The sequence below is a fragment of the Heterostelium album genome (assembly GCF_000004825.1).
Source record: "Heterostelium album PN500 unplaced genomic scaffold PPL_contig1, whole genome shotgun sequence".
Taxonomy (NCBI): Eukaryota; Evosea; class Eumycetozoa; order Acytosteliales; family Acytosteliaceae; genus Heterostelium; species Heterostelium album.
The window spans coordinates 912933-938687 of NW_008805078.1; the positions used below are offsets into that span (position 1 = coordinate 912933).

At 31.6% G+C, this 25755-nt stretch overlaps 10 protein-coding genes across 10 annotated transcripts; 6 read left to right on the forward strand and 4 right to left on the reverse strand.

Moving 5' to 3' along the window:
* Positions 1-298: 298 nt before the first annotated feature.
* On the forward strand, positions 299-3167 carry PPL_01183 (uncharacterized protein; the record flags this gene model as incomplete). The annotated part of the gene is made up of 4 exons (XM_020572198.1): positions 299-478; positions 576-1251; positions 1363-1934; positions 2007-3167. 4 exons carry the CDS (start codon positions 299-301, stop codon positions 3165-3167), a joined length of 2589 nt encoding a protein of 862 aa, XP_020438056.1.
* Positions 3168-3527: 360 nt separating this feature from the next.
* Positions 3528-5773, forward strand: PPL_01184 (uncharacterized protein; the record flags this gene model as incomplete). Its single annotated transcript, XM_020572199.1, has 4 exons — positions 3528-3693; positions 3801-4694; positions 5319-5551; positions 5756-5773. The coding sequence occupies 4 exons, from the start codon at positions 3528-3530 to the stop codon at positions 5771-5773; spliced, it is 1311 nt and encodes a 436-aa protein (XP_020438057.1).
* A 1758-nt stretch (positions 5774-7531) lies between these two features.
* Positions 7532-8459, forward strand: cypB (peptidylprolyl isomerase; the record flags this gene model as incomplete). Its single annotated transcript, XM_020572200.1, has 3 exons — positions 7532-7681; positions 7807-8238; positions 8358-8459. 3 exons carry the CDS (start codon positions 7532-7534, stop codon positions 8457-8459), a joined length of 684 nt encoding a protein of 227 aa, XP_020438058.1.
* Positions 8460-8646: 187 nt separating this feature from the next.
* PPL_01186 (uncharacterized protein) lies at positions 8647-9303 on the reverse strand (the record flags this gene model as incomplete). Its single annotated transcript, XM_020572201.1, has 2 exons — positions 8647-8708; positions 9045-9303. The coding sequence occupies 2 exons, from the start codon at positions 9301-9303 to the stop codon at positions 8647-8649; spliced, it is 321 nt and encodes a 106-aa protein (XP_020438059.1).
* Positions 9304-9958: 655 nt separating this feature from the next.
* Positions 9959-14835, reverse strand: PPL_01187 (uncharacterized protein; the record flags this gene model as incomplete). Its single annotated transcript, XM_020572202.1, has 14 exons — positions 9959-10627; positions 11060-11832; positions 11920-12294; positions 12367-12740; positions 12802-12937; positions 12996-13333; positions 13392-13460; positions 13656-13733; positions 13792-13854; positions 13915-14046; positions 14099-14245; positions 14299-14478; positions 14553-14676; positions 14760-14835. The coding sequence occupies 14 exons, from the start codon at positions 14833-14835 to the stop codon at positions 9959-9961; spliced, it is 3534 nt and encodes a 1177-aa protein (XP_020438060.1).
* A 777-nt stretch (positions 14836-15612) lies between these two features.
* fah (fumarylacetoacetase) lies at positions 15613-16971 on the forward strand (the record flags this gene model as incomplete). Its single annotated transcript, XM_020572203.1, has 2 exons — positions 15613-16689; positions 16771-16971. The coding sequence occupies 2 exons, from the start codon at positions 15613-15615 to the stop codon at positions 16969-16971; spliced, it is 1278 nt and encodes a 425-aa protein (XP_020438061.1).
* Positions 16972-17209: 238 nt separating this feature from the next.
* On the reverse strand, positions 17210-17440 carry PPL_01189 (uncharacterized protein; the record flags this gene model as incomplete). Its single annotated transcript, XM_020572204.1, has 1 exon — positions 17210-17440. One exon carries the CDS (start codon positions 17438-17440, stop codon positions 17210-17212), a length of 231 nt encoding a protein of 76 aa, XP_020438062.1.
* A 439-nt stretch (positions 17441-17879) lies between these two features.
* Positions 17880-20164, reverse strand: bzpP (putative basic-leucine zipper transcription factor; the record flags this gene model as incomplete). The annotated part of the gene is made up of 3 exons (XM_020572205.1): positions 17880-19145; positions 19218-19466; positions 19559-20164. The coding sequence occupies 3 exons, from the start codon at positions 20162-20164 to the stop codon at positions 17880-17882; spliced, it is 2121 nt and encodes a 706-aa protein (XP_020438063.1).
* Positions 20165-21039: 875 nt separating this feature from the next.
* Positions 21040-21448, forward strand: PPL_01191 (uncharacterized protein; the record flags this gene model as incomplete). Its single annotated transcript, XM_020572206.1, has 3 exons — positions 21040-21091; positions 21228-21281; positions 21354-21448. 3 exons carry the CDS (start codon positions 21040-21042, stop codon positions 21446-21448), a joined length of 201 nt encoding a protein of 66 aa, XP_020438064.1.
* A 1302-nt stretch (positions 21449-22750) lies between these two features.
* On the forward strand, positions 22751-25651 carry forI (formin domain-containing protein; the record flags this gene model as incomplete). Its single annotated transcript, XM_020572207.1, has 4 exons — positions 22751-23084; positions 23161-23372; positions 23443-23646; positions 23969-25651. The coding sequence occupies 4 exons, from the start codon at positions 22751-22753 to the stop codon at positions 25649-25651; spliced, it is 2433 nt and encodes an 810-aa protein (XP_020438065.1).
* Between the last annotated feature and the right edge of the window lie 104 nt (positions 25652-25755).

Consider the following 25755-nt stretch of genomic DNA (forward strand, 5'->3'; position numbering starts at 1 on the left):
TAATCGCAGTTCCGTCCCGCCAAAAATTTTCAAATTTGAAAAAAAATTTTAACCGTTTTAATTCCAAATGCAACCAAAATTCGAATCGAAATCAACAACAATTATTTATTTAAATATTTAAATTACCTTTAAATATCATAACAGACTCTAGTAATATTTATTAAAATAAAAATAATAACAGTATTGTTAAATTATTTTATATACACAGAAAAGAGAGAGATCAGGTCTAGTTGTGTTTAGTTAATTAATCAAACAAATAGAAATCTGCAAATTTTCAATTTAATATATAATTAACAAAATGATGAGATCTCCAGTGAATACATTGGATGTAAACACAAGTTTTGATGATAATGACGAGAGTCTGATATCAAAGACTGTGGTTACTCCAGAAATGTCTGATGAAAATAACGAGAAATTCATACAGAATGCAACCGACACCATAAAGTCAATCAATGAATTATTAGAAAAGAGTAGATTGGTATGTTTGAATAATAAAATAATAATAATAGTAGTATTGTTTGTTTTTTTTTTTGATTTATTAATAGATTTTCTTTTATTATTATTATCTTGTATAGGGAACATTAGGTCAAACAAATAATGAAGATCAAGATCAAGACGAGAACGAAGATGAAGATGAAGATGACAAAGAGAATAAACATAGTAATATAGATAATAAGAATAATAAAAAAGTTAAAAAATCATTAAGAAAACAAAGGAAGGACAAAGAGAAGGAGAAGAGACATAAAGAAGAGGAAGAACAAGAAGAAGAAGAAGATGATAATCAACAAGGAAATGAGGAAGAAAAGGAATCAGTTACTAAACTTTCAAAAAAGAAATCAAAGAGTGCTGATAAAGATAGTTCTGATGATGAAGATCAAGATGAAGATAAAGAAGAAGAAAGAGAAGATGACAGTGGAGATGAAGACAAAGAGGAAGATGAGAATGTAAAGAGAGTAGTAGATCCAAATGATTTCGATGAGACCTGTATAAATGAAGATGAATCAGATCAAGAGAATGATGATAACGATGAAGATTATCAAGAGGAGAAGAGAGGTAACAACAAACAGCAGCAATCATCGAAAAAAGATAAGAAGAAGGACAAGAAGAATAAGAAGAAAAAGAAAGGTACTACTAAAGATGATGGTGAATCCGAAAGACCATTGCCATCCAAAAGAACAAAGAAACCAGTGGCATCTTCAACTGCCAAGAATGACATTTCAGAGAGAAAACCATTAATGTTATTAACTTCAAGTATGTCAACTAATTAATTATTACATCTTTATTTGTTTTATTATTATTTATTATAAAATTGACTAACAAATACAAACTATTATTTCTTTTTTTTTTTTTGACGAAAACAAGAAACATTGATTCCTCCATCACCGATTGTAAAGAAAAGAAATATCTTTGAGTTCTTTGGTCAGGTTAAACCGATTGCTGTTGGTTCACCAATATTGAGAAACAACAACAACAACAACAACAACAACAACGTTGTTGATAACCGTGCAAACGATGATAATGATGACGACGACGACGATATGGATGATCAAGCCAACAATAGTTTTGGTAGCAGTATCAATGGCAGTGCTGCAGATCGCTCTTTCTCTGAGGAGAGTGTCAACGACCAGAGCAATAACTCTAGCATGCTATCGAATGGCAGTCAGAGGAATACACCATCCAAGAGTAACAACAGATCTTTAGTTGATACAACTAACAATGATTCAGATGATGAAGATACAACTACAGCAACAATAACAACAACGACATCAAATATGCTTGACCAAATCTTATCAGACAAACATATGAATGACAAAGAGGAAAGTGACAAACAATCATCTGTTAAAGATGTAGTAGTTGACAACGAAGGAGATGAAGATGATAAACAAGAACATGTTAAAAAGCAAATTTTTAAGTTACCATATGAGTCTACTTTGGTATGAATATAATTATCAATATATATATATATGGTATAGTTTATTAATGATATTTAATTTTATTGTAAATAGGAAATGGAGAATGATTTAAGACAAGAACAAAATGAAGAGAAAGAGGAAGAAGAAGAAGATCAAACTAAATCAACACCATCTAATAGTGGACAAGCAAAGATTGCATCGTTAAAGTTAAACTACGAAGATGAAGATGACGATATAATCACAGAGGATAAAGATGATGATGCTGACTTGTTTGATGATGAAGCAGAGGTTCAGATACACACTAATGAAGATGAATATAATGAAGAGGAAGAGAAGCATAGTGCAAAGATATCTATAGATAATGAGGAGGAGGAGGAGGAAGACGAGGAAGAAGAAGAATATGACGAAGAAGACGAGGAGGAAGAGGAAGAAGAAGAGGAGATTGATAACGATCAAGAAAGAATCAATAGATTAAACATAAATCGAGATTTAATGGATAAAGAGATGGAGAAGATTCAATCGGTTGCCTCTGGTGAGTGGAGAAAGCGTAAATTCGATGAAGAGGAAATAGATGACACCACGGTAACCGATGAGTACGATGCTGCTGCCTCTGCTACTGTTGTTTCAATCTCGGTGACCGAACAACAAACAACCATACAACAAAGAAAGAAGAAGAGATCAGAGTTGATGTCATCGACCAACAGCAGTGTCAGTTCAAGTCAATCCAGTCTGCTAACAACACTCTCTGCCGACGGAGACGACGATGACCTCAGTGAAGATGAACAAGAAGCAGAGAAGCGTCTACAACGTACTAAAGTCTTCAATCAACTTAGAAGAAGTACAAGTGCTGGATTACCAACAACTAACAACAACAGCAGCAGCAGCAGCAATAACAATAGTAGTAAAAATAACAATAAGAATATTGGTCATAGACATTTGGCAAAAGATCTATTTGGTAATAGTAATGAAGATAAAGAACTTCTATCAATGATTAATAAATCAAAAGCCAACAATCTTAATAATAATAATAATAATAATAACAACAATAACAATAATAACAATAATCAAATACAACCACAGACAATAGTCGCATCATCACTACCTCATACATTTAGTGATGACTATGAATATTCATATTCCAACTCAACATTTATGGTGAGCAGTGAAAAGTTAGAGTCACTAAAGAAACAAGTTGACAAACAAACCAATCAAGTACCCGTTTTCTTTTCAAAGAAGAAGTCTAATGCCAACTAAACAAAAGGTGACAGTTATCAACGCGACCAAATGTGTAATATACAAATTGTTATAAACAAACATCAATAATCAAATTGAATTATTAAGTTAATTTAAAATAAATAAAACCGTGCTTCTCATATTCAAAATTTAAGTATTTTTTTAATGATAATTTGAATAGTTAAATGATCATTTACCCCCAAAAGTTTAGAACTAAATTTAGATCTTTTTTTTACTTTTTCATTTTAATTTGTTTTTTTTTTACAACAAAGTTGTTGTCTCTCTTATAATATCATATTAATAATATTACATATATATTTATGTTTTTTTCAATAATTTTAAATAATTTTTAAATAGTTTGTGAAACAAAACAAAAATAAAATGCAAACACTTATAAGTGTTGATATATTGACACCTGCATTTCACTTTCCCTCGACTTACCAAAAGAGTGAGATATTCTCATTGTGTCGGGCAAACATTGGTACTGAAGATCTTGAGTTTATCCCTATCAATAGTCACCGTATTGGAATGGTTATCTTAGATTCTAGTAGGTAACAAAAAGAATACATACTTTTAAAGTTATAAATAATAAACAGACTCTTTTCTTGATTATTAATCTATTATCAAAATCAAAACAAAAACAAAAACAAATAGAATTTAATATGGAATCAATTGAATGGGTATATCAACAGAATTGTTCATTCGTCACACAGTTACAAAGAGCGACGGAATCACTACAGGTCTTTCAAGAGAGAATTATGAAGGACCAACAAACGATTCTCGAGTTGAAACGTGAGGTATCGTCGCTCAAGAAGATAGAGAATGACTTGATGTTGAAACTGGAGGAGCAGATCGAGTTGCATCGTGAGTCAGAGGCAAAGGCAGAGGAAATCATTTTGGACCTACAGCATCAACTGCTCAATACAATCAACTATTTGAAGATGGTACAACAGCATTCCAGTCAACATCCTATCACTGTAACAAATTATAACAACCATAGAGCGAACGACCTATTCAGACCTTCACGACTACATCTTCCTGTTCTCTTGAATTCTGTATCATTTGAAAATCTAAAAGCAAACATCAATCAACATGCTGCTGAAACTGCTGCTGCTACCGCTGCAACTGTTATGTCAAACCCTAACAACAGCAATAGTAGTAGTAGTAGTAATAATAATAATATTAATAATACTGATATTGATGAAAATATCAATATTTTCAATGAGAAGAAACAGCAACAACAAGATCAACAAAATCATCATCAACAACAACTATCTTCAAATTCTAAAAGTTATGATTCTTCAGATGATGGGGATATCGATGTTAAAGTAAATAATGAATGTATTAATAATAATAATTGTAGTAATAATAGTAGTAGCAGTAATGATAATAGTAATTGTAATAGTAATAGTAAATCATATGATAATTCAAATATACCAATGATATCAATAAATAATATAATAGTAGCAAGTAGCAGTATTAGTAGTCCAAATTTGATAAATTCATCGAGTTCATCAGTTTTTACACCACCATCAACACCAAAGACAAGTAGATCGCGAAAGAGCACACTTTTACGAAGAAACACTATTCAGAATATGCTTCCTCTAATAGAAGAGTCCGAAGAATCAAAATGTAGATATTGTGTGTGTAAAGATTTTTTGACAAAGAAGAATGCAGAGTGGCTGTGTGACTGCGGACACACAATCATCTCTCACACAAAACTAAAAGTCAACTCCAAAGAAAAACTATAGTGTATAGCCATCAATCATAACAAATTGCAAATTATTTTCAATCAACAAGAACGACATCCAACTATTTATCTGTTGTTTACAATCTCACCCCCATTCCCATTCCCATTCCCCTCCAAACCAATCACACAATAATTATTATTATATAGAAACTTCAAAGTTTTTTTTTATTATTATTAGTAATCCAACTTATTTAGATTAGAAATAAATATTTTGTTATAAAATAAGCACTTTACAAAAAAAAAAAAAGTGTATTTTTAAATTTTTTATTTTCTAAATTTTTTTTTTTTTAATTATTTTTTCTTAATTTTTAACTATATATTGAATATATATATATTAAAGGTTGTTGTTACATACAACTACTAATTTGATATATATAAGATTTAATTTTTTGTTTTTTTTTTGTTTTTTTAATTTTTACAAGAGTGTTTTGATTTGAATATTGCAATGTCAGCGGGTAAAACTAAACAGAGGAGACCAATTGAAAAAGAAATCATCAAGAGAAATGAAGTATTTAAAGCCGCCACGGAGGAAACTACTACGTTCTTACTATGTGTTGGGTATGATGGTTTGTTAATGGACATTAGACTGTTGGGTGTTTGTTGTACAAATGAATTTCTATTGATATGTTCGATATTTCCATTTATACTTTTATGTGTTTGTTCGACCCCAACCAAATTGTCATTAAATTTGCACTCACTGGGGGAATTAATATCTAAAAATTCTGTTAATTTTTTGTTTTGTAGGAATGATTTTAAATTGTAAAAATAATATTACCTTGATTTAATTTATAATATAAGACATATAAAACCAAGAGAACCAAAATATCAAATTTTAAGGATTTCATTTTTATATTTAAAGAAACTCTATTTAATTTAAATAGATGTGAAAGGGTTGTTTTAAAATGTACAATTATTACCTAATATCCTTGTAAATTGTTTTTAAAATAAAACAATTACAAAGGGTATTAATAAGATAGAAAAATATAGAGACCAGATAGATATTGGTCAAAGAAAAATAATATATTATATTATTTTTAATATAAAATTAGATAGAGATTATTATTTGTAAGATTGTTTGATTTTTTTTTATACAACAAAACTAAGAAAAAAAATGGTAAAGAATTTTATTTATACTCACTGTCTGTTGATTATGGAACGACTGTAATATGAGTTCAGTCAGTGGATTTTGGGATCGAAGAGGGGTTAAAATATGGTTCACGAATGATTATTTTTATTTCATTGGAGGTTTTGGTCGTTCACCCCTAAGCTTTGCACTGCTTGAACACTGCCAGTTTGGTGTGACATGGGTAACTTAACAGAAAGTTCGGTGGTGAAAGGGGGGACATTTTGTTTGTTTTGAGTAAAAAACAATTACATCAACATCTTTTAAAGTTAATTAATTAAAAATTCTATTGGATTTATCAACTACACGGTTTTTTAAAATCTTTTCAAATGATAACAACAACCAAAATTTTTATTAAAAAACAAACCCCGTAGACTCTCTATTTTCATTTTTGAAAAATAAAACTCTATTAAAAAATATTTAAAAATAACCCTACATTGTACTTCAAAAACCAACCATTTTTTTAAAAACTTCAAGATAAAAATTTCTATCGAGTTTTTGTGGAACTCTTTGTGACAACACACTCTCAATCTTCTAATTTTTTTTTGGCTTTCCAGTAGGGAATTTTATTTTTTATAAAAGAGTTGGAAGGTTCTGTTTTTTTCATAGGAGACCAAAACTATGACCTCATACAAGAAAAATTTTGTAACGAGAATTTAAAACAATTATTGGTTTAATATGTAACTTTAACTATAGAATCATATTCTAGAGTCATAGGAATAGAGTGGTAATGTAAACCATCAGGAACTAACTTTAATAAAATTAGAAACTTGTATATATCTTTTGAATTTTTATTTTAATATTCCACGGGTAATCTTAACACTAATTTCTAAAAATAATAAATTTAAAATTATTTATTAAAAAAAATATTAAAAAATTAAAATTTAATTTTTAAAAAATTATTGTCTAAACAAAAATAATTTAATTAATTTTTGAATTTAAAGATATATATTTATTTATTTTGGTTAACACTTCAAATTTTTTGTTAACTGTTTTTTTTTTTTTTTTTTTTCATCTATAGTTTGTTCTAAGAAACATATTAATAATCACTTTGGTACTAAATTACTAAACTAGTATCAAAAAACAAAAAAAAATTCGAACAAAAGAAGGATTTCCAAAAAAAGGAAACTTTATAAATATTAGTTGAGCAGTGATCATTTTTGAAAAAGGAATCGGTCGATTCAAAAGTCTATCAACATAAAAATTGTTCAATGGCATCAACAATGATGAATTTTGGTTCTTTAATAAGTTAGAGAATTGTTGTTCAAATAGAAATTAGTCAATTTAAACTACTTTTTTTTTTTTTTTTTTTTGAAAAACTTTGACTTTAAACAATTTAGATCTAACAGTTATTTTTTTTAAATATAACAATTTTCATGAAAAAAACCCCATTTTAAATTAAAATTTAATTTAATAAAAATTGTTTGTTCATTACGGACTATCCTATTTTGTTGTTTTTTTTTTGTTTTTTTTTTTTTGAATTTTTTTTATCCTCTATGACAAAGCAAAAAAATGGACCCAAAGTTCGATGACAATAGTAAGCCTGACAAAGGAACGATTTTCAATTCCAAAACACGTGGAAAATTTGATATAATGTATAAAACTGTATTTGTATTGGCCTTCTTGGGCTTATGTATGTTTTATTTCGCACCAACTGACGCTGTAAGTATAAAATAGATAGATAGAATAGGAATATCAAATTATTGTTGTTAGATAATCATAAAACTTACACACAGTGCGTGCAATTCTAATTATTTTATACATATTTATGTAATAATAACCTAAAGGCTAAAGGACCAGCTGTCACCAATAAAGTATATTTCGATGTAGAGATCGCAGGAGAGAAAGTCGGTAGAATCGTTATGGGTCTCTACGGTAAGACCGTTCCAAAGACTGTCGAGAACTTCAGAGCTTTGTGCACTGGTGAGAAGGGTGTAGGAAAGTCCGGTAAGGCTTTGCACTTCAAGGACAGCAAGTTCCATCGTATTATCCCAGGTTTCATGGCTCAAGGTGGTGATTTCACTCGTGGTGACGGTACCGGTGGTGAATCGATCTACGGTAACAAGTTTGACGACGAAAACTTCAAGATCAAGCACAGCAAGGGTGGTTTATTGTCGATGGCCAACGCCGGTCCAAACACAAATGGTTCTCAATTCTTCATTACTTTCACTCCAACCTCATGGTTAGATGGTAGACACACTGTATTCGGTGAAGTTCTCGTAAGATATCATAACATATGTTCTTAATCTTTTTAATTACTTTATATTTAACTAATAACTATCAAATCTATCTCATCCCTATCTCTATCTCTATTACAATACAAATAAAACTATTATAGGAAGGAATGGATATTGTTAAGCAAATGGAAGCTGTAGGTTCACAATCTGGTACCACTTCAAAGCCAGTTAGAATCATCGATTCTGGTGAATTACCATTATAAATAAACAAACAAATAACAATATATTTACTTGTTAGGTGGTGATACTTTATTATTTGTAGATACAGTTAGGAGTCTATCGATATAATTACTTTCGATGATTCCTGCTATTGGTTGATAATGACTTTGCTTATCGAAATTACTCATGAACAGATGGTGTGTTTCGGAGAGTCGTCGGAGTTGGTAGTTTCTATGGTCGATCGAGAGTGCTATTGAGTTGACGGTGGTCGGTAGTGTATGCAATGGATTGACCTGTAGAAAACTTAGATCGATGGTTAGCGATCTAACCGATCGTGGTAGTGCACAGGGTTCAAGCTTTGCATGTAGCTTTCCTTTGCTATTGAATTCAATTGACTCGAGTGTCTCTGGTAGGTTGTCTTTGGTGATCTTCTTCATAAAGTTAGCACCCAACACCAGTGATTTCAAACGCTTCGGGAGAATCTCTCTGCTCAGTGACTGACTAAAGTAACCCAACATACTCAATCTCTTGATATTCTCTGGCAACATACCAACCAACAAGACAGTCGCACCATAGTTTTGATAATATTGTAATTTTAACTCTTTTAAATCTGATGTTACTATATTAACTTTTATAATAAATAAATAAATTATTAGTCAAGACGACATTATTAATATTATTATTATTATAATTAAGTGTTTGACCGATAGTCAATAGAGTATTACCTATATTATTATAATTAAAGATTGAATTTGAACTACCGATGCTTATGTGTAATGTTAATGATTTGACTGTGCTTGGTAGCTTTGGTAGTTGCTCGTGAATGATACCTAGATCGAGTGTTGTTACATTGCCAAAGAGACTACCATCAGTAATTAGCATTTCCATTCCATATTTAAATATCAAATTGCTCAGTGACGTAGGAAATTGGTTACTAACGGACGGCCATGCTATGTTTTTACCTCCTAGCTTGAGTGTTTGTAAACTTTCTGGTAGGATACTCGTCGGTATGTTTGCAAAATCACCAATGATCACCAGCTTTTTCAATTTACCCGGCAGTCTGGTCACCGTTCCAAGAATGTCGGTGTGAATCAGCTTCAGTTTGATCAGACTCTCTGGAAACACTTGATCTGCTGTCACGCCTTCCGGTGCACGGTTCACAAACTCTAGATAGCGTAGTACCAGATACTCTAGCTTGGTGAGGTACTCCATATGGTTGAGCTCATTGAACGATGATACAACGAGCTTTCTCAGGTTGGGCAACACCCTATCGAATTGGAAGTAACTTAATCGCGGTGGAAGATACAGTTCCTCCAGAGTCAGCGGTAGAGTAGATGTTCGGAAGGGTTCGGTACCAGTGAAACTATTGGTAATTCTATATACTTTGAGCATCGAGTTGCTGTAATCTTTATCACTAACTGTGGTGCCGTCGACCTTTGTAATCTCAAGGTATTCACAGCTTTTTGGTAAACACTTGAGCCGATTCCAATCTTCTAAAAATGTTGATCAAATTGATTAGTTAAAATGATCAATTGAAATACGTCTAATAAATAATCTTACCTCCAAATAAGATAGTCTGTGAATCTGAATCTTGAACTGTCCATTTTTCTAAACCATCTACAACAAACAATGCTTTACAATTACCCAACATCAACTGTATATCGTTATCATCACTTTCTAACTGATTTTCAACTTTAGCGACAGCAGTAGGTTGATCTTCAGTATTGTCTTGGCTATTACTATTTAGAGTGTCAATATCGATACCATTATAACCATCAGTGTCGTTGTCGTCTTCATCATCAACAAGAGTATATTTTTTGACTGTTGGACAATATACATATTCATCTTCTATATTTTTATTATTTTTATTACTATTACTACTACTAATATTATCTGTGTTTCTAATGTAATCTGATTTTAATAGATAATCGAATTGATGTTGATAAGCTGGTAGTTGTAGGAGATTCAATTTCGATTGGTAGTCAGATCTTGGTATTTTCCCAAAATGAATAGATCGCTTTAGAGATAAATATTGATCTCTATTGTTAAACCATTTCTTACAAACCAAGCTGACTGATATCCTATCGATGTTTTCATCCAAATGACTAATGATTTTCTTTAGCAAAATTAATGGTATATTGTTTACTGATGAACCCAACACTTTACTATTATAAATGATATTTGAAAGTAAATCATTATTGTTTATCATCTTCTACAGATATATAGATAGATAGATATATAAATATTTGGGTCGTAATCGGAAAACTAGAAATAATCAACCCATTTTTAGAAATTTCTAACATTTGTGTACACGATTAAAATAGTGTAAAAAAGGTGCACTCCTTCACCAACCCAAAAAATAAAATAAAATAAAACAAAAGCTTTTTAATTGTTTTTTTTTTTTTAAATCTCTCTTGACATTTTTATTATTTCTTTTGAAGAGTTGTTGTAATTTAATATATATTATAATAATATAATAATCTTTTAATTATATTATTATAATATATATATATATACAATATATATATGTTTATTATAATTAGGAGTGTTTTTCTGAAGTAGTCTGATCTTTAAGAGCTTGTAATCTCATTTCTACCTTCTTGTTGAATTTCCTCGCTTTCTTCATCTTCAACTTGAATAATACTACACCAATGACAATCGATGCCAGACAAACGAAACCAACAACTACACCGACAGCAATTTTCCAGCCGTTTGAACTACTTCCACAACCACCATCGTCTGTAACCTGAACCAGTGGTGAAAAGTCTGGATCCAATAGACATTCTTGACACTGTGGGAAACTTACACCGATCGTTGCTACCGAGACATCGTCGTTGATCTTGGTTTGGTTGAGAAGCTGATTTCTCGAATAGGTTGGTCTTCCATTGGAGAGTGCATAGTTTAGGAATCTTCCAAAGAATTGGACTTTGTCTTTGATAACTCTAATCAATTGAATCGACTCTCCATTGTTATCCATTTCAAATGTTGGAATTTCGGTTTTCTCACAACCAACGGTCTGTTGATTGTTGATATAGGTTTCGAAAACAACTCTAAGATAGGTCAGAGTGGTCTGATACTCCCATCCTTGGATACCAACTGATACTTTGATGGTGTTTGACGGTTGTTGGAATTGTTTGTCACCAAAGGTATAGGTTCTCGCTACCTCGGCATAGATAATCGAAGCAGATACATTCAATGTGCCAACAGTGGTGTTCAAAGCGTAGTTGTAGTTTTGGATACCTGTTGAATTCGATGAACTGAAAATCCAGTTGTTTGTCTTTACCGATCTGACAATCGATTCATCGAAATCAATCTCTTGAATCTCTATCATTGAGAATGAAAAACTTGTATCGTTTGTCTGGAACAAAACATTTGGATCATTTGGGTCGGGTCTAAAGTTTGTATTTGGATCGATCACTAAAAGATAATAATTCAAAAATATTAATTGTTAATAATCATCATTATGTTATAGAAAATAGATATGTGTGTTTGATTTAAACTTACTGGTATCACACTTATCACCTGTATATCCTTGAGTAGTGCATACACAAACACCTGTGAATGGGTCACAATATCCGTGGTTCGAACAATTCGAGAACTTCTTTAAACATTCTTCTTCCACTTGCTTTGAAACAATATTGAAAATAGAATTCGAGTTGAATGGATATCCATCGACAACCAAATTAAAATCAGCCAAACCAATTGCGAGATTTGCAGGTGCCATAAAGATAATTTGGGTTTGTGACGCATTAACAACTGTGCAATCGATTGTATTAACTTTAACAACAGTAGAATTTAAATATGGACCAAATTCTCCATAAACAGTAACTTTACCTCCTGATGTAGTAATTTGATCAATAGAATTTACGATTGGATAGTCTTTTAAATTGGTGATAGAATAAGTATTAATATGTTATATAAAGAAAATACAAACTATTTATAAATACTTACATTGCGAATAGAATCCTTGTGAATCTTTGAAAACATAATCATTTGAAAGAGTCAACGTGTTGTTTGTCAAAGTTTTGATTACATTATTAGTGTTGTCTACTAAACATGTGTATTTGGTACCATTTACAACTGATGTCAATTCTGAGCATGGAATAGGACTTCCAGTAGCATTATTAAACTTGGCAAAAAGTGAAAGAGTTGGATCATTTATATTCGTATCGATGGTAACCAATACTTTGTGGAATGGATACTGCGCCATGGTAATGTTGAATAAATCGAATCTGGCATCAAAATAATCGACAACAAACTGAGCATTTAAGTATTGCGAGAAAACAATAGTGGATCTTTTATCTGCGAAATTCGATACTCGATAACTATAATTTCGGAATTATATTAATTAAAGTTCTAAAGTTTGAATTGAAAGATAAAACTTACATAAACTCATGATTGCTTAAAACTGGTTTTAATTTACTATCCATATCATTTGTTAAACCCCATCCTAGATTCTTTCCACGAATCGTAATGCTTCCATCTTTCGAACCATAAGTTTGAGAAGTGATTGATGCACCAGCTATAATTTATATAACATTAATATCGTGGTTTCTAAAAGAAATAAAAATTAAACTTACGACAAACAAACGAAGTGTTATATACGAATTTTGAATTTTGCGCATTTAAGAAATTTCCTACTGCACCAGGCATATTATAATAGCAACTATAACAATCAGGAAGACCGGAAATTTCAGAGTATGAAATATCTAGATAGGACCAACTACATGCACCCTCTTTCAATATAGAATTTACAGGATAATAGGCCAAACGAACTGTTGCTTTCGAATTACTGGCAAAATTATCAGAAATAGGTTGTTTCATACTCATCAAACTTCCCATTCCAATATATGTAGTGGATCTTGGTATAGTGATATTTTCGAAAGGAAATGTTGAAAAAGTTGAAGTTGATATCTCTCTGAGAACAATGAAAATATTAGTTCCTTTGAATTGGAGTAAAATTTTGATATACATACATCTCATTTAAATATGGTGGAAAAACTTTTGTAGGGAAAAAATCAACGCATTCTATACAAGACAATGTCCTATATTTCAAAACATTAGTTTATAAACCTAAATTTGAATTATAAATAGACTCTAGAAGCTTACACTAAATTTGTAAAAAGGGATAAATCCTCCATTCCTAGATAGGTTACATTTTTTAGAGAAGAGGGTACACTTTTGCTATATTTATATACAAATTAGATCATATCTAATGAGAGGATTTACAAAATACCTACAATACCTGAAGAGTAAAGGCTCCTGAGATATCAACTGTAATATTTCCAGGAGTTCTATAATTTCCAGTACCAATATGACTATTATAAAAAAAGAGTTAGAGATTTGATTTAAAATTGATCTTTTTTGAGAACTTACAATTGTTTTAATACAGTATCTTTGAGAATTACGGTTGAATTTACACCTTTGGGGGCTACATTTCTAATTTTAAAAATAAAGATATTAATACAAATATATTTGTATATAGAAGCTATCTCTTACAGTAAATATATTTGAGGGAATAATGATTGAGAGAATGAACAATAGAAATTATTTCCTACTCCAATAATAAGGGAGGTAATATTGGTCGGGTAAGTTAAATCTATTTCTTCGATTGAACCGTCTGGAATGTACCTAACAATTAAAGTTAGTAAGAATTAATCTTAAAATATATAGAAATTCTTACAGAGTAATAAAACTTGGAATTTTTGATATTAATTTAGAAGGAATCCTTTTAATATCGGTATTGTATTTTATATCTAAAAATTGAAAAATTGGAGAATTCACTGGAAAGTTTTCAGGAATGTAAAAAGTAGTCCTCTCTGCATATAATCTTAATATAAAATTAGAACAAGGTACTAAAACAATTTTTCTTAAAAAACTTACTCTAATTTAGATAATGATGGACAGTTTCGAATTCTTTCCATAATATTATATGAAGTGTTTGAAATTGATGGAGTAAAGGAAGTATTAAATCTGACCGAAATAGAATTTACCATAGGAAAATCTAAATACACATTGGGGTCAGGAGTACCATAATCAATTGTAGTAGTTCCTACAATATCTCTAGAAAATAGTAGAATAAATTTTATTATTAAAAATTTATTATAATAAAACCAAAAAAAATTTTGAAAACAAACATTGTATTTAAGTATGAACTTGTGCATCCAATTTTAACATTTCCATTGTTGAATCCACAAACTGTATTTAAATCAGATGGTAATCCAAGTTTATATTGTTTATTTAGCCAATCAAGTCCATCCACTTTAAATTTGTTTGATAAATTGATTAATTAAATAATAAAAGATTTTTGAAATAGAAAATAATAAAAATAAAAAAAATCTTACACTCAGATTGAACCAAGGCGTTGATTCCTGCAGCAAATAGTATTACTGCTATAGCAACTACAAATAAATTATGCATTTCCTTTTTTAAATGAAAATAAAATGACACGAGAAGTAGACGAATCTGATGTCAAGCCTTACTTTTGTAAAACCAACGCACAAAGTTTCAAAAAATAAACGACAAGATGAAATTAAGTTTAATGTTTTTTTGTAAAACCATCCCACACAAGGTCAAAATTAAGTGAAAAAAAGAAAAAAATCAGTAATCTTAAAAATATCTTTTGATATTTATTGCGAGCTTTATTGGTTGCTGGTATCGAAACTCTCACTGGTTTTTGGAATAAAAACAAAAAAATATAAATTTATAAAATATAACCCAGATGATTTTACAAAATCTTGTCTTATGTGTATGATTCACCATCCATTACAAATGTTTTTATTGATATTTTTTTTTTTTTTTAAAAGTTTAGTTTTAAGTATTTTATATTTGTTCAAAAGTTGTTTACAAATATATAAAATTTTTTTATTACAGTTTCTAAACCAATTAAAATGTGAAAAGAATTTAGTTCGGAATTTGAAATTTACTTATGAGAGTGGGAAATTTGTTTGTTAATTTTTTTTTTGATTTTTTTATTTTATTTTAAACAATCACTTCACACTTTTTTAAAGTGCGTGTCATATGAGAAAACAAATATTTCTTTTTTTACTCTTCAACATTTTTATTTATATTATAAATAAACACTATCCAACATTAACTAGTTTTAGTATTTATAACAATATTCAACAACAACAAAAACAATCATTTGATAAAAGTATCATCAATCAAAATAATAATAATAATAATATAGAACATAAAATGAGAATTGTAAAAAGTTTTATTGAAGTATCAGCCGATTCACACTTTTCATTCCAAAATCTACCATACGGTATTTTCAAACCAAGTGAGAGTGCTGCTCCACGTGTTGGTGTTGCCATCGGTGATTTGGTTTTGGATCTCTCTGTGTTGGTAGACAACGGATTCTTTAACGGTCCACTCTTGAACCATACAACCGTATTCCATCAGGATGCTCTCAATGCATTCATGGCACTTGGTCGTTCCGCCTGGACCGAAGCTAGATCCACTTTGAAGCGTTTGCTCGCCGTCGATGTTCCAGACTTGAGAGACAACACCACCGTTCGTAACGCCGCTTTCCACCCACAATCACAGTGCACAATGTTGTTGCCAGTGCGTATCGGTGACTACACTGATTTCTACGCTTCGAAAGAGCATGCCACCAACGTCGGTATCATGTTCCGTGGAAAGGAGAACGCTCTCATGCCAAACTGGACACACTTGCCAGTCGGATATCACGGTCGTGCATCGAGTGTCGTCGTGTCCGGTACCAATTTGCATCGTCCACAAGGTCAAACCAAGGCTGACGACGAAGCCGCTCCATCGTTTACTCCATGCAGACAGTTGGATTTCGAGTTGGAAATGGGTGCCATCATCGGAACCGGTAATAAGCTCGGACAGCCAATCACCATTCAAAACGCCAAGGAGCACATCTTTGGTTTGGTTCTTTTGAACGATTGGTCCGCCCGTGACATCCAAAAATGGGAATACGTTCCACTCGGTCCATTCTTGGCCAAGAACTTTGGTACTACAATCTCTGCCTGGGTTGTCACTTTGGATGCCTTGGAGCCATTCGCCGTTCCAGCACCAACTCAAGACCCAACCCCATTGCCATACTTGAGAGAGACCGGAAATAACACCTACGACATCAATCTCTCGGTTGCCATCAAATCAAAGGATATGGATGCACCACAGGTAGTCTCAAACACCAACTTGAAGTACATGTACTGGACTCTTACACAGCAATTGGCTCACCACACAATCAGTGGATGTAACATGAACACAGGTGATCTTTTGGGTACTGGAACTATTAGTGGACCAGTAAGTAATAATTTACAAATCATCATCGTCAGTCTATATAGATCGATTAATTAATCATTTTCCTCAAACTACTATTTCTAGACTGAAGACAGTTATGGTTCAATGTTGGAACTCGCATGGAAGGGTACCAAACCAGTTTCAATTGGTAAAGAGGAAAGAAAATTCATTTTGGATGGTGATACCGTTGTTATCAAAGGTGTTTGCAAAGGAGATGGTTACAATGTTGGTTTTGGTGACAATGTTGGTACTATTCTTCCAATCGTTCCAATCAACTTCAATTAAAGTAATTAGATAAATTTTAAATGTTAAATAATAATAATAATATTTTGCAAGTTTATTTTTTGATTATTTTTATTCTTAAAGAAGAATATCTGTAAAAAAGGTGTGTTGATTAGATATTATTATTATCTATAAATATATCTATGTTTATATCTTTTGACCAATTATATTGAAATCGATCAAATTAATCTATTCTATTGTTATTATGCTAATCGTTATCAAAGACGGTTAAGACTGTATATTAAATTGAATGCAGTGGTATTGCTGATTTATCCTCTAACATTAACTGTTGAGTTGAACTTGATAGGAATTCTCTTTTCGAAAATTTGGTATTCGATGATGAAACTGAATGGCTTTCATTCTTTGGAGTCTCTGAGTTCATCTTTTGATTCTCTTTACTGTTAAATAATATATCGTCGGATTCATTTCCAACTATTGTTGAAATAATATAACCAAAAAGTGCGTATATCATTTTTTTTTGTTTTATAAACGTGTATTTAATTAATAATATAGTATGTATTTAATATATAACTAAAAAAAATTGTTTGTTTAAATAAACAACAACAACGCAATGAAGTAGTTTTGCTCCTCTGTAAACAATGTTTACGTCGATTACAAAATACGTTCTTTTGATAAAATTAATTAAATTAAATTGACGATTTTCTTTGAGTGGTGGAGAAAAACTTGAGAAGTTTTATGTTATGTTTTCATGTTGGGCAAAATGTCGTCATCGATGATCCGAAACAACAAACAAATCAAACACTCTGATAAATAAATTATATTAAATTATTATTTTTAATTTTTTTGGTATTAAATACATGTAAGGATCAGAGTTATAAATCATTCCCTAAGAATAATTTGATAACTTTGTATTCCTGATTTATTTATTTCTAAATAATTTTGTTTAAAAATTATTGGATGGGCTGATAATAATGGAACTGATATGATGGCTCCGATTGTTGTTGTTGTTGTTGCTGTTGCTGTTGTGGTTGTTGTTGTTGTTGTGGTTGTTGATTTGTGTAGCGTGTATTTGTATTGTTTGATTGTTGTTGTTGTTGTTGTTGTTGTTGTAATTGTTGTGGTAATTGTATACTATGGTTGGTTGGTGAAAACAAGTCGGTAATTGGCGATTGGAATTGAGAGTAATCGGTATTTGGATTGTTTGCTAAAATGATTGGTGAAGTTGTTGGGTTTGGCAAGTTATTTGTCATCACAGTGTTGACAAAGGTGTTTGGTTGCATGCGGAATGATTGATGTGGTGAAAACATTGATAAATTAGAATTGGAATGGTAGTGAAGCATAGCATCATTAGCCTGTTGCTGCTGTTGTTGTTGTGGTTGTGGTTGTTGCTGCTGTGGTTGTTGAGGTGGAGATTTAACAATTGTTGGAAGTGTAGTTGTTGTTGTGGTAGTGGTAGTTGTTGTTTTGTTTAACATGATGTTGCTAGGTGGTGAGAGTTGTGGTGGCGATTGCAAAATATTTAGACTGTTGATTGGACTTGTATTATTACTGTTGTTGTTATTGTTGCTAATGGAAAGTGAAGATAGTGAAGAACTGGTGTTGTTACTGGAAGAGCTGCTACTGCTTGAGGAACTTGTCTTTTGGAGTTGACGGTAGTTGGACTGGTTGAGTTGATTCCACAGATTGTTTGCCATTTCCATGTTTGCGTGAATATACTTTGTGTTGGAGTGTACCAATACCAAGAGAATTGCCTCTTGACGTGTCGACAGGAATTTACCCATTTGCTTCGATGTGTCCCACATTAAACGACTGACTTTGATAAACTTTTGTTTCAAACGCTCCAAATTGAATGTGAATTCCAAAATGTCACCAATCTCTGCGGCTTCGCCATCGACATTGTCGTCCACTGGAATATTCGATTGTGCTAAAATATTTAAACGTTCGCAGTCTGGAAGGATGATAACCTTGGACATGTAGAACTTTTTAATCTTTTCGTCGAGCTCTGCCATTTCCTTGCGCAAAATAGCTTCCTCCTCAGAGAAACGTCCCCACAAATGTGTTATCTGTTCGTTTTGCTCCAAAGTCAGCTCTGCCTTTTCTGTATATCTGGGCCACCACTGAAGATGACTAGCATTCATAACGAAATCTGTCCATGGATTACTGAATGGCTTATATCCCAAAAGTGTAAGTTTAACTTGGGTGTATGGATGAACAAACTATTTATTAAATGAAAATAATAATTGTTAACAATTAAATTCTATTGAATTGCCGATTAAAAAACAACATACTCTTTCTATTTCCTTTTCATTGAGTGCAGATGCTTGATCCATTGAAGTATGCCAGTGATTTAATATGGTTCTAACAACTTGATCTGGTTCACCGTTGCGCAACGATTGATCGAGTTGAATAACAATCTTTCTGATTTGTGTCATTAAATAAACCATCTCTTGTGGGAATCTCAATAATTCAATTGGATTATTTCCAATCTTACTAAGATCTTTCTTTAATGAGTCATTTTCAAGTGTTAATTGATTGATCTGTTGATATTAAAAAAAAAGTAAATTAAAATAAAAAGTTGTTAGTCACAATAAAAAATTGTTTATCTTCAATTATAAACCAATAAACTTACTCTATCTTCCATTTCTTTAATATAAACCTTCTTTCTTTGTCTATAATTTCTACTTGCAATATTCTGGTTGGTCCTTCTTGCTTTTTGTTTCTCTGTCTTTGATTCTTTCTCTTTATCTTTCTCTTTCTTTTCTTTTTTGTGACTACTGTAATCTCTCAGATCGTCTTCTCTAAGAATCGATGATGAAGAAAGTTCATCCTTTCCGTCGTTTGGTGATGATGGTGATGAAAATGAATTTGAGGAAGAAGGTGGAGTGTTGCTACCACTGTTACTATTGCTGCTTTCATTTGGCTGTGGTGGTTGCTTCATTTTAACTACCTGTTGCTGTGTGAGACCGTTTCCATTGGTGAGTGAACTCGAATCGAAAAAAGGGTTATTATCAACCCAGCTATTACTGTTGCTGTTTCCACCGTTGCCAATTGAATAACTATCAAAAGATGACATTGTTTGAGAGTTAACTCCTGTTGGTATATTTAAAGGTGATTTATTAGCACTATATTCTTGATTACTATAAATATTATTATTATTATTGATTTCTGTAATATTATTAGAATTATTATTATTATTAATATTATTGTTGTGATGTAAAATGAATTGATTATCCATCTATCTAAGGACCAATTAAAAAAAAAAAAAAAGTTTTTTGTGCACCCAACTGCTCTTCAAAATACTTAGTTTAGCCGGAAGACGGAAAAAAAAAACAAAAAAAATTAAAAAAATTAAAATAATTTGAGATTTACAAAAACCCGAAATTGATGTGAAAATAGTTTGTAAAGATGAAAATGAACTCTTATTAACTTGCAAATGTTGTGAATGATTAGATATTTAATATATTGTTTATATAAATAGGGTGTAATAATTAAATTATTAACTTATTATCTTTTTTTTAGAATTAAAATATCTGCATATATTATTATGTTTGATTGCTTTAATTAAAGAATAAAATTATAAAAGGAATGAAGAATTTTGTTTGAATATTAATATAGATTGTGGGGTGTCAACTGTTTATTGATCGATCAACTCCTTTTTATCACCAGGCTGAATGAAGGTTTAATAAAATTAAATTAACAAACAAATGCAAGTGAAGGTTAGGATCAAAGAGGGGTGATATTCAACAATGAATAAAATAAACCAAGGGTGGGTGTGTGATGGGTTTTATAGTTGTTTTGGTATATAAATATTTATGATGAATGGGGGTGATAACTATGATTTACTGAGAGGTCGACATTGATAAAAAGTTGCTGAGAAAATGTGTCCATCAAGGAACAAATATATAAAATATTTAAAATCTTTTATAATTTTGCAAATTGGATTTGTCTTTCTACTTTTTCGTAGCTTTTGATTTTTTTTTTCTAATTTGGTTTACAATAATCCTTTCTCAACCTCATATATAGATGTAGGATTGTTGGTTACAAGAAAAAAAAAAAAAAAAAGGAGTTGCAACTATTAATTATTATTTTATTTTTTTGACTAAAACTGAAATGATTAAATGGCTTATTGTTATTGGCAAGACTGCAAGTGAGAAATTTCTTGGTATTTGGTGATGAAGATGATTTACTTTCTAAGTGTACTACTGAGTATTGTCAAAAAGGCGCAGAAACAAAATATTTGTTGATAAACAAACAAAATATAAATAATCTTTAATTGATTTGGGTTTTTTTTTAAAAAGTTAATGTTGTAACTCAAAAAAAAATTGTGGTTATATGTGATCCAAAGTTCAATGGTTATTTTTGCAATTTTTTTTTTTTTTTTTTTTGTTTCGATATTTTTTTTTTTTTTTTTTTTTTTTTTACAGTCAGTATGTTGATTAAATGGTGTCACAATGATGATTCGATAATTAAGGAAGGTCTAGTTTTTTTGCAAAGTCAAACATTGGGGTATGATTCATGAACTCGATCGAAGTAACACTTGTGATTATTATGATGATGTGCAACTGAGGTGTAATTGATTAATTACACACAGTTATTAATAAGCAACATCAACAATTGCAAATATATAAATATTTTTAACAATGTTTTGATTTTTTTAGTTAAGATCAATCTTTTGTTTGACCTTTCACCAAAGTGTTTTAAAAATAAAAACATTTAAAAATAGTGAAGAATGAGTATAATATTTACCTTTTATAATGTTTATTTCTATAATATTTTCTTTACAATTCTTTGTGTTAACTACTCGTTAAAATCTTATTTGATGATATTATTCTTCTCTTTAATATTTTCTTTTGTTTATAATTAATTCTATGGCTAATTGAAAAATAAATAAATGAATGATTGTATGGTGAAATTGTGGAAGTAGTTTGAGTGGAGTCGTTTATAAATTCTAGTCGAGATCTAACTTTAAAAAAAATAAAATAAAGAAGACTTTACAGTGCCACACTCAACCGTCTCATAAGCACTCTGAAATTTGCAAAGTTCTTTATTACTATTCTTTTCTTGGTTCATAAAATTAATTGAAAAAAAAAAATTAAAAAAATGATAAATGAGGTGCAATGTTAATTTCGGGTTGTCTTCAGGTATAGTCAAGTGTGATGCATGGTCCGAATTTAAGATATTTTTTAAATTTGTGGGTTCGTTACGTTGTACGAAAAATTGCAACGACCAGGACAATTTTTTTTTTAATTTTTTTTTTTTTTTGAAAATTCAAATTTTCTTTCAAATAGTTCATTTTTCCTAACTGTTAACTATTTATAGATAGGCAGAAAAACACAAAGTTTATAAATAGTTTAGTAAAAAGGTCCGAAATTTCATTGTATATAGATTAATCTTGGTTTTGCCGATCCGATTCTGAATCAAGTTGAATCTGTTAGTTTGTCTATCAGTTGCAAATAAAATAAAATAAAATTAAATAAAATAATAATATCAGTAATAAATAATTGAATTATTAATGAATAAGAATATCAATCGAAGAATATCGATCGTGATAAATATTTTTGAAATCAAATTAAAAAAAAAAGGTTGAGAATTTAATTATGAGAATGATCGCGGGTTTTTTTGAAATATTATCCGTTAGAAAAAAAAAGTGGATATTGAAAAGATGTGTTTTTATGAAAAAACATAATTGTGTTTGTTTTGAACAGTAATAATAACTTTTCAAAATAATATATTCCAAATATATATATAATAATTTCATTACCATTCCCAATCCAAATTAGTTGTATGGATGGATAATGATATTGTAGTAGATAGTTATATAATGTTATTTCTACCACCCAATAATGATTTGTTAAGCAGAGTCGACTCTGGCCAGAGACGTTTAAGTATTTCTCAGGGTTCAGTGTCGACAGCCACCTCATCTGCATTATCACCCATTCCAATTCCAAATAATAATAGTGCCAACATCATCAATAATAGTCATAATAATAATAATGAACAAAAACAACAACAAAAGATATCAAATAAAACAATTACCATTCCAACCATTATAGATGCACCTCCACCTGATTGGTCATCAAAGTTCAGTTCACTCTTTTCATTTGTAAAAAAGAAATCAAACTATGAGTTGGAAATTGATGCACTTAAAGATTCCAGTAAGTTACTTACTTATACGAAAAATAGATTTATAAAATTGGAAATTGTAATTGACAATATTTAATTATCTTATAGTGATTTTTATTAGACCTATCTCAGGAGAGGAAGGTATACTTGTACATAGATTAGATAAATCAAAGAAATATATACATTCTCTTGCAGAGTTGGACATTGGTTACATTTACTTGACCGAAAGAGATACACCAATAATCCGTCAGAATCAGCACGAAGTTACTTTTGCCAATAAAATTATAATTCAATGTAAATCATATAAGAAGTTTTCAATTGTAAGTATTTTTAGCACACAGTTAACTTTTGAAAGTAGAATAGAGTATTAATTTTCAAATCAAATTATAGAAAGGTATCTTACAAAGTGATGTCACTACAACCGCTCTAGAGGCATTCACCAAGAGAAAGATGACCCAAGGTATGCTTTTCCTCGAGGAGGACGGACAGCTATGCAGAATCTTTTATAGAATAAGTGATTTGGTTCTAAATACAATTTATGCAAATCACGATGATACCGTTATGCTACAGAGATTACCAAATAATGAAGTCAGAGTATGTTTCTCAAAATTATTTATTTGATCAAATTTACTAATATTTATTTTATTTTATTCTTGTTTCCAATTTATAGTTCCTATTTGAAGGACATCATTCAAAAGATGAAATTGAAGTTGCAATGCATCAATTTTCAAATCCTTCAAGCCCAAAGGATTGGAAGAGAATCTCGGTGTTGAGAGAGCAGCAGCATCACTCTAGTCAGGCCCCGCTAGCGTCAGATAACATTGCCACACGTTTCCTGAATAAATTCCAAACTAGATCCAAGTTGGAGGCAACTCAGTTGAAACAGAAGCGTGAGAATACCATTAATAAACTCAAGAGCAGAATGAAGATCGACTGGGAATGGAAGAATCCAACTGACCCATCCCAACAAGCCAATGAAAATGACGAGAACAACAAGAATGCAATCAACTCTCTAGGCTCCGTGCTCGGAAGATTCAAGAGCAGAATGTCCATCAAAAGCAATCTCAATCCAAACACTCCAATTATAAATGCAATCAAAGAGCAATCAACAAGCGGTGCCACTCCAGTCAACAGCAATGCCAGTAGCAGTTCCAATGGAGCAGAGCCAATCAGCAATGATAGCAATCTCAGTGGTGGTGATCAACCATCCAATATTCCAGCACCACCTCCTCCACCAGCACCACCAGCACCACCACCACCTCCTCCACCTGGAACCAAGTCCGGTGCCGGTTTGAAGCTCAAAAAGCAAGTCAAGAAGGAGAAGAAGATGAGACAGCTTCACTGGAATGTCATTCCAAAGGAGAAGCTAAAGGAGTCGTTCTGGGACAGTCTTTCACCAGTGAAATCCAACGATCGTGATCAAAGTCTTGTTGAACAATGGTTCAGCTTGTCACCACCACCAAAGCAACAAATCACTCGTGAGAAATCCGTAAAAACCCTTACAACCGTTAATCTTCTTGACTTGCGTCGTGCCAACAATGCTTGTATCCTACTTTCCCAATTCAAACTATCGTTCAGCGATATCAAAGAAGCCATCTTGACCTACGACGAGACTAAACTCTCGATTGAACAGTTGATTGCACTTGACGCAATGCTTCCAATCACCGACGAGGAAACCGCTCAGCTCTCTTCGTTCACCGGCGACAGATCCACGCTTGGATTGGCCGAACGTTTCTTCATGGAGATGATGGGAATCGACCGTTTGAAGCAGCGTATCCAAACCTTTTTGTTCAAAGCAGAGGTCATCCAGATGATGAGAGAGTTGACTGGCCAGTTCCAAATACTCGCTGCCGCCATCGAACAAGTCAAGTCGAGCAGTCGTTTCCGTCAGATGCTCAAGGTCATTCTACACGTCGGATCTATTCTCAACCGTGGTCAGACCTATCTCCACGGAAAGGGTTTCCGTCTCGACAGTCTTGCCAAGCTTTCAGAGACGAAATCGCGTGACGAGAAGCACACAGTCATTGACTTTGTAGAGAGATACGTACGTGACAACAAACCAGAGTTGCTCAACTTCTACGAAGATCTCTCGTTGTTGGAGTCGTCGTCGATCAACATCTCATTAGACACACTCATCGACGACGTCGAGCAGATCAACCTCAAGTTTAAGCAGGTCGACCAGGAGATCAGCGGTGAGGGTGTCGATCCCAACTACCGCGCTCTCATGAAGCCATTCTACGACACTCAATACCAGGTGTACCAGCAACTACAGGAACTGTCTGCTTCCACCTTGAAGCAGTTCACTGAGTGTGTAACATTCTTTGGTGAGGACAACACCATTACCACCAAGGATTTCTTTAGCAATATCTTTAACTTCTCACAGAGCTTCAAGAAGGTTGTTGCTCAACGCAATCAACAATTAGCAAGAGAAGAACAAAAAGAAAAAAAGAAACAACTCAAAGAGCAACAAGCCAAAGAAAATGAGCTACAACAACAACAACAACAAGCACAACTACAAGAAGATGAAATTCTATCAAAAGTAGAAGAGCTGACGATAAACGATAACGAAAGTGAAAATGATAACACCATCAATAATTAATAATTAGCATCACCTAATATCAAATAATAATAATAATTTACACACTAAGTGTTGAAAAATGAACACTTTAAATTGTTACATAAACAAATAATACTCATACCATA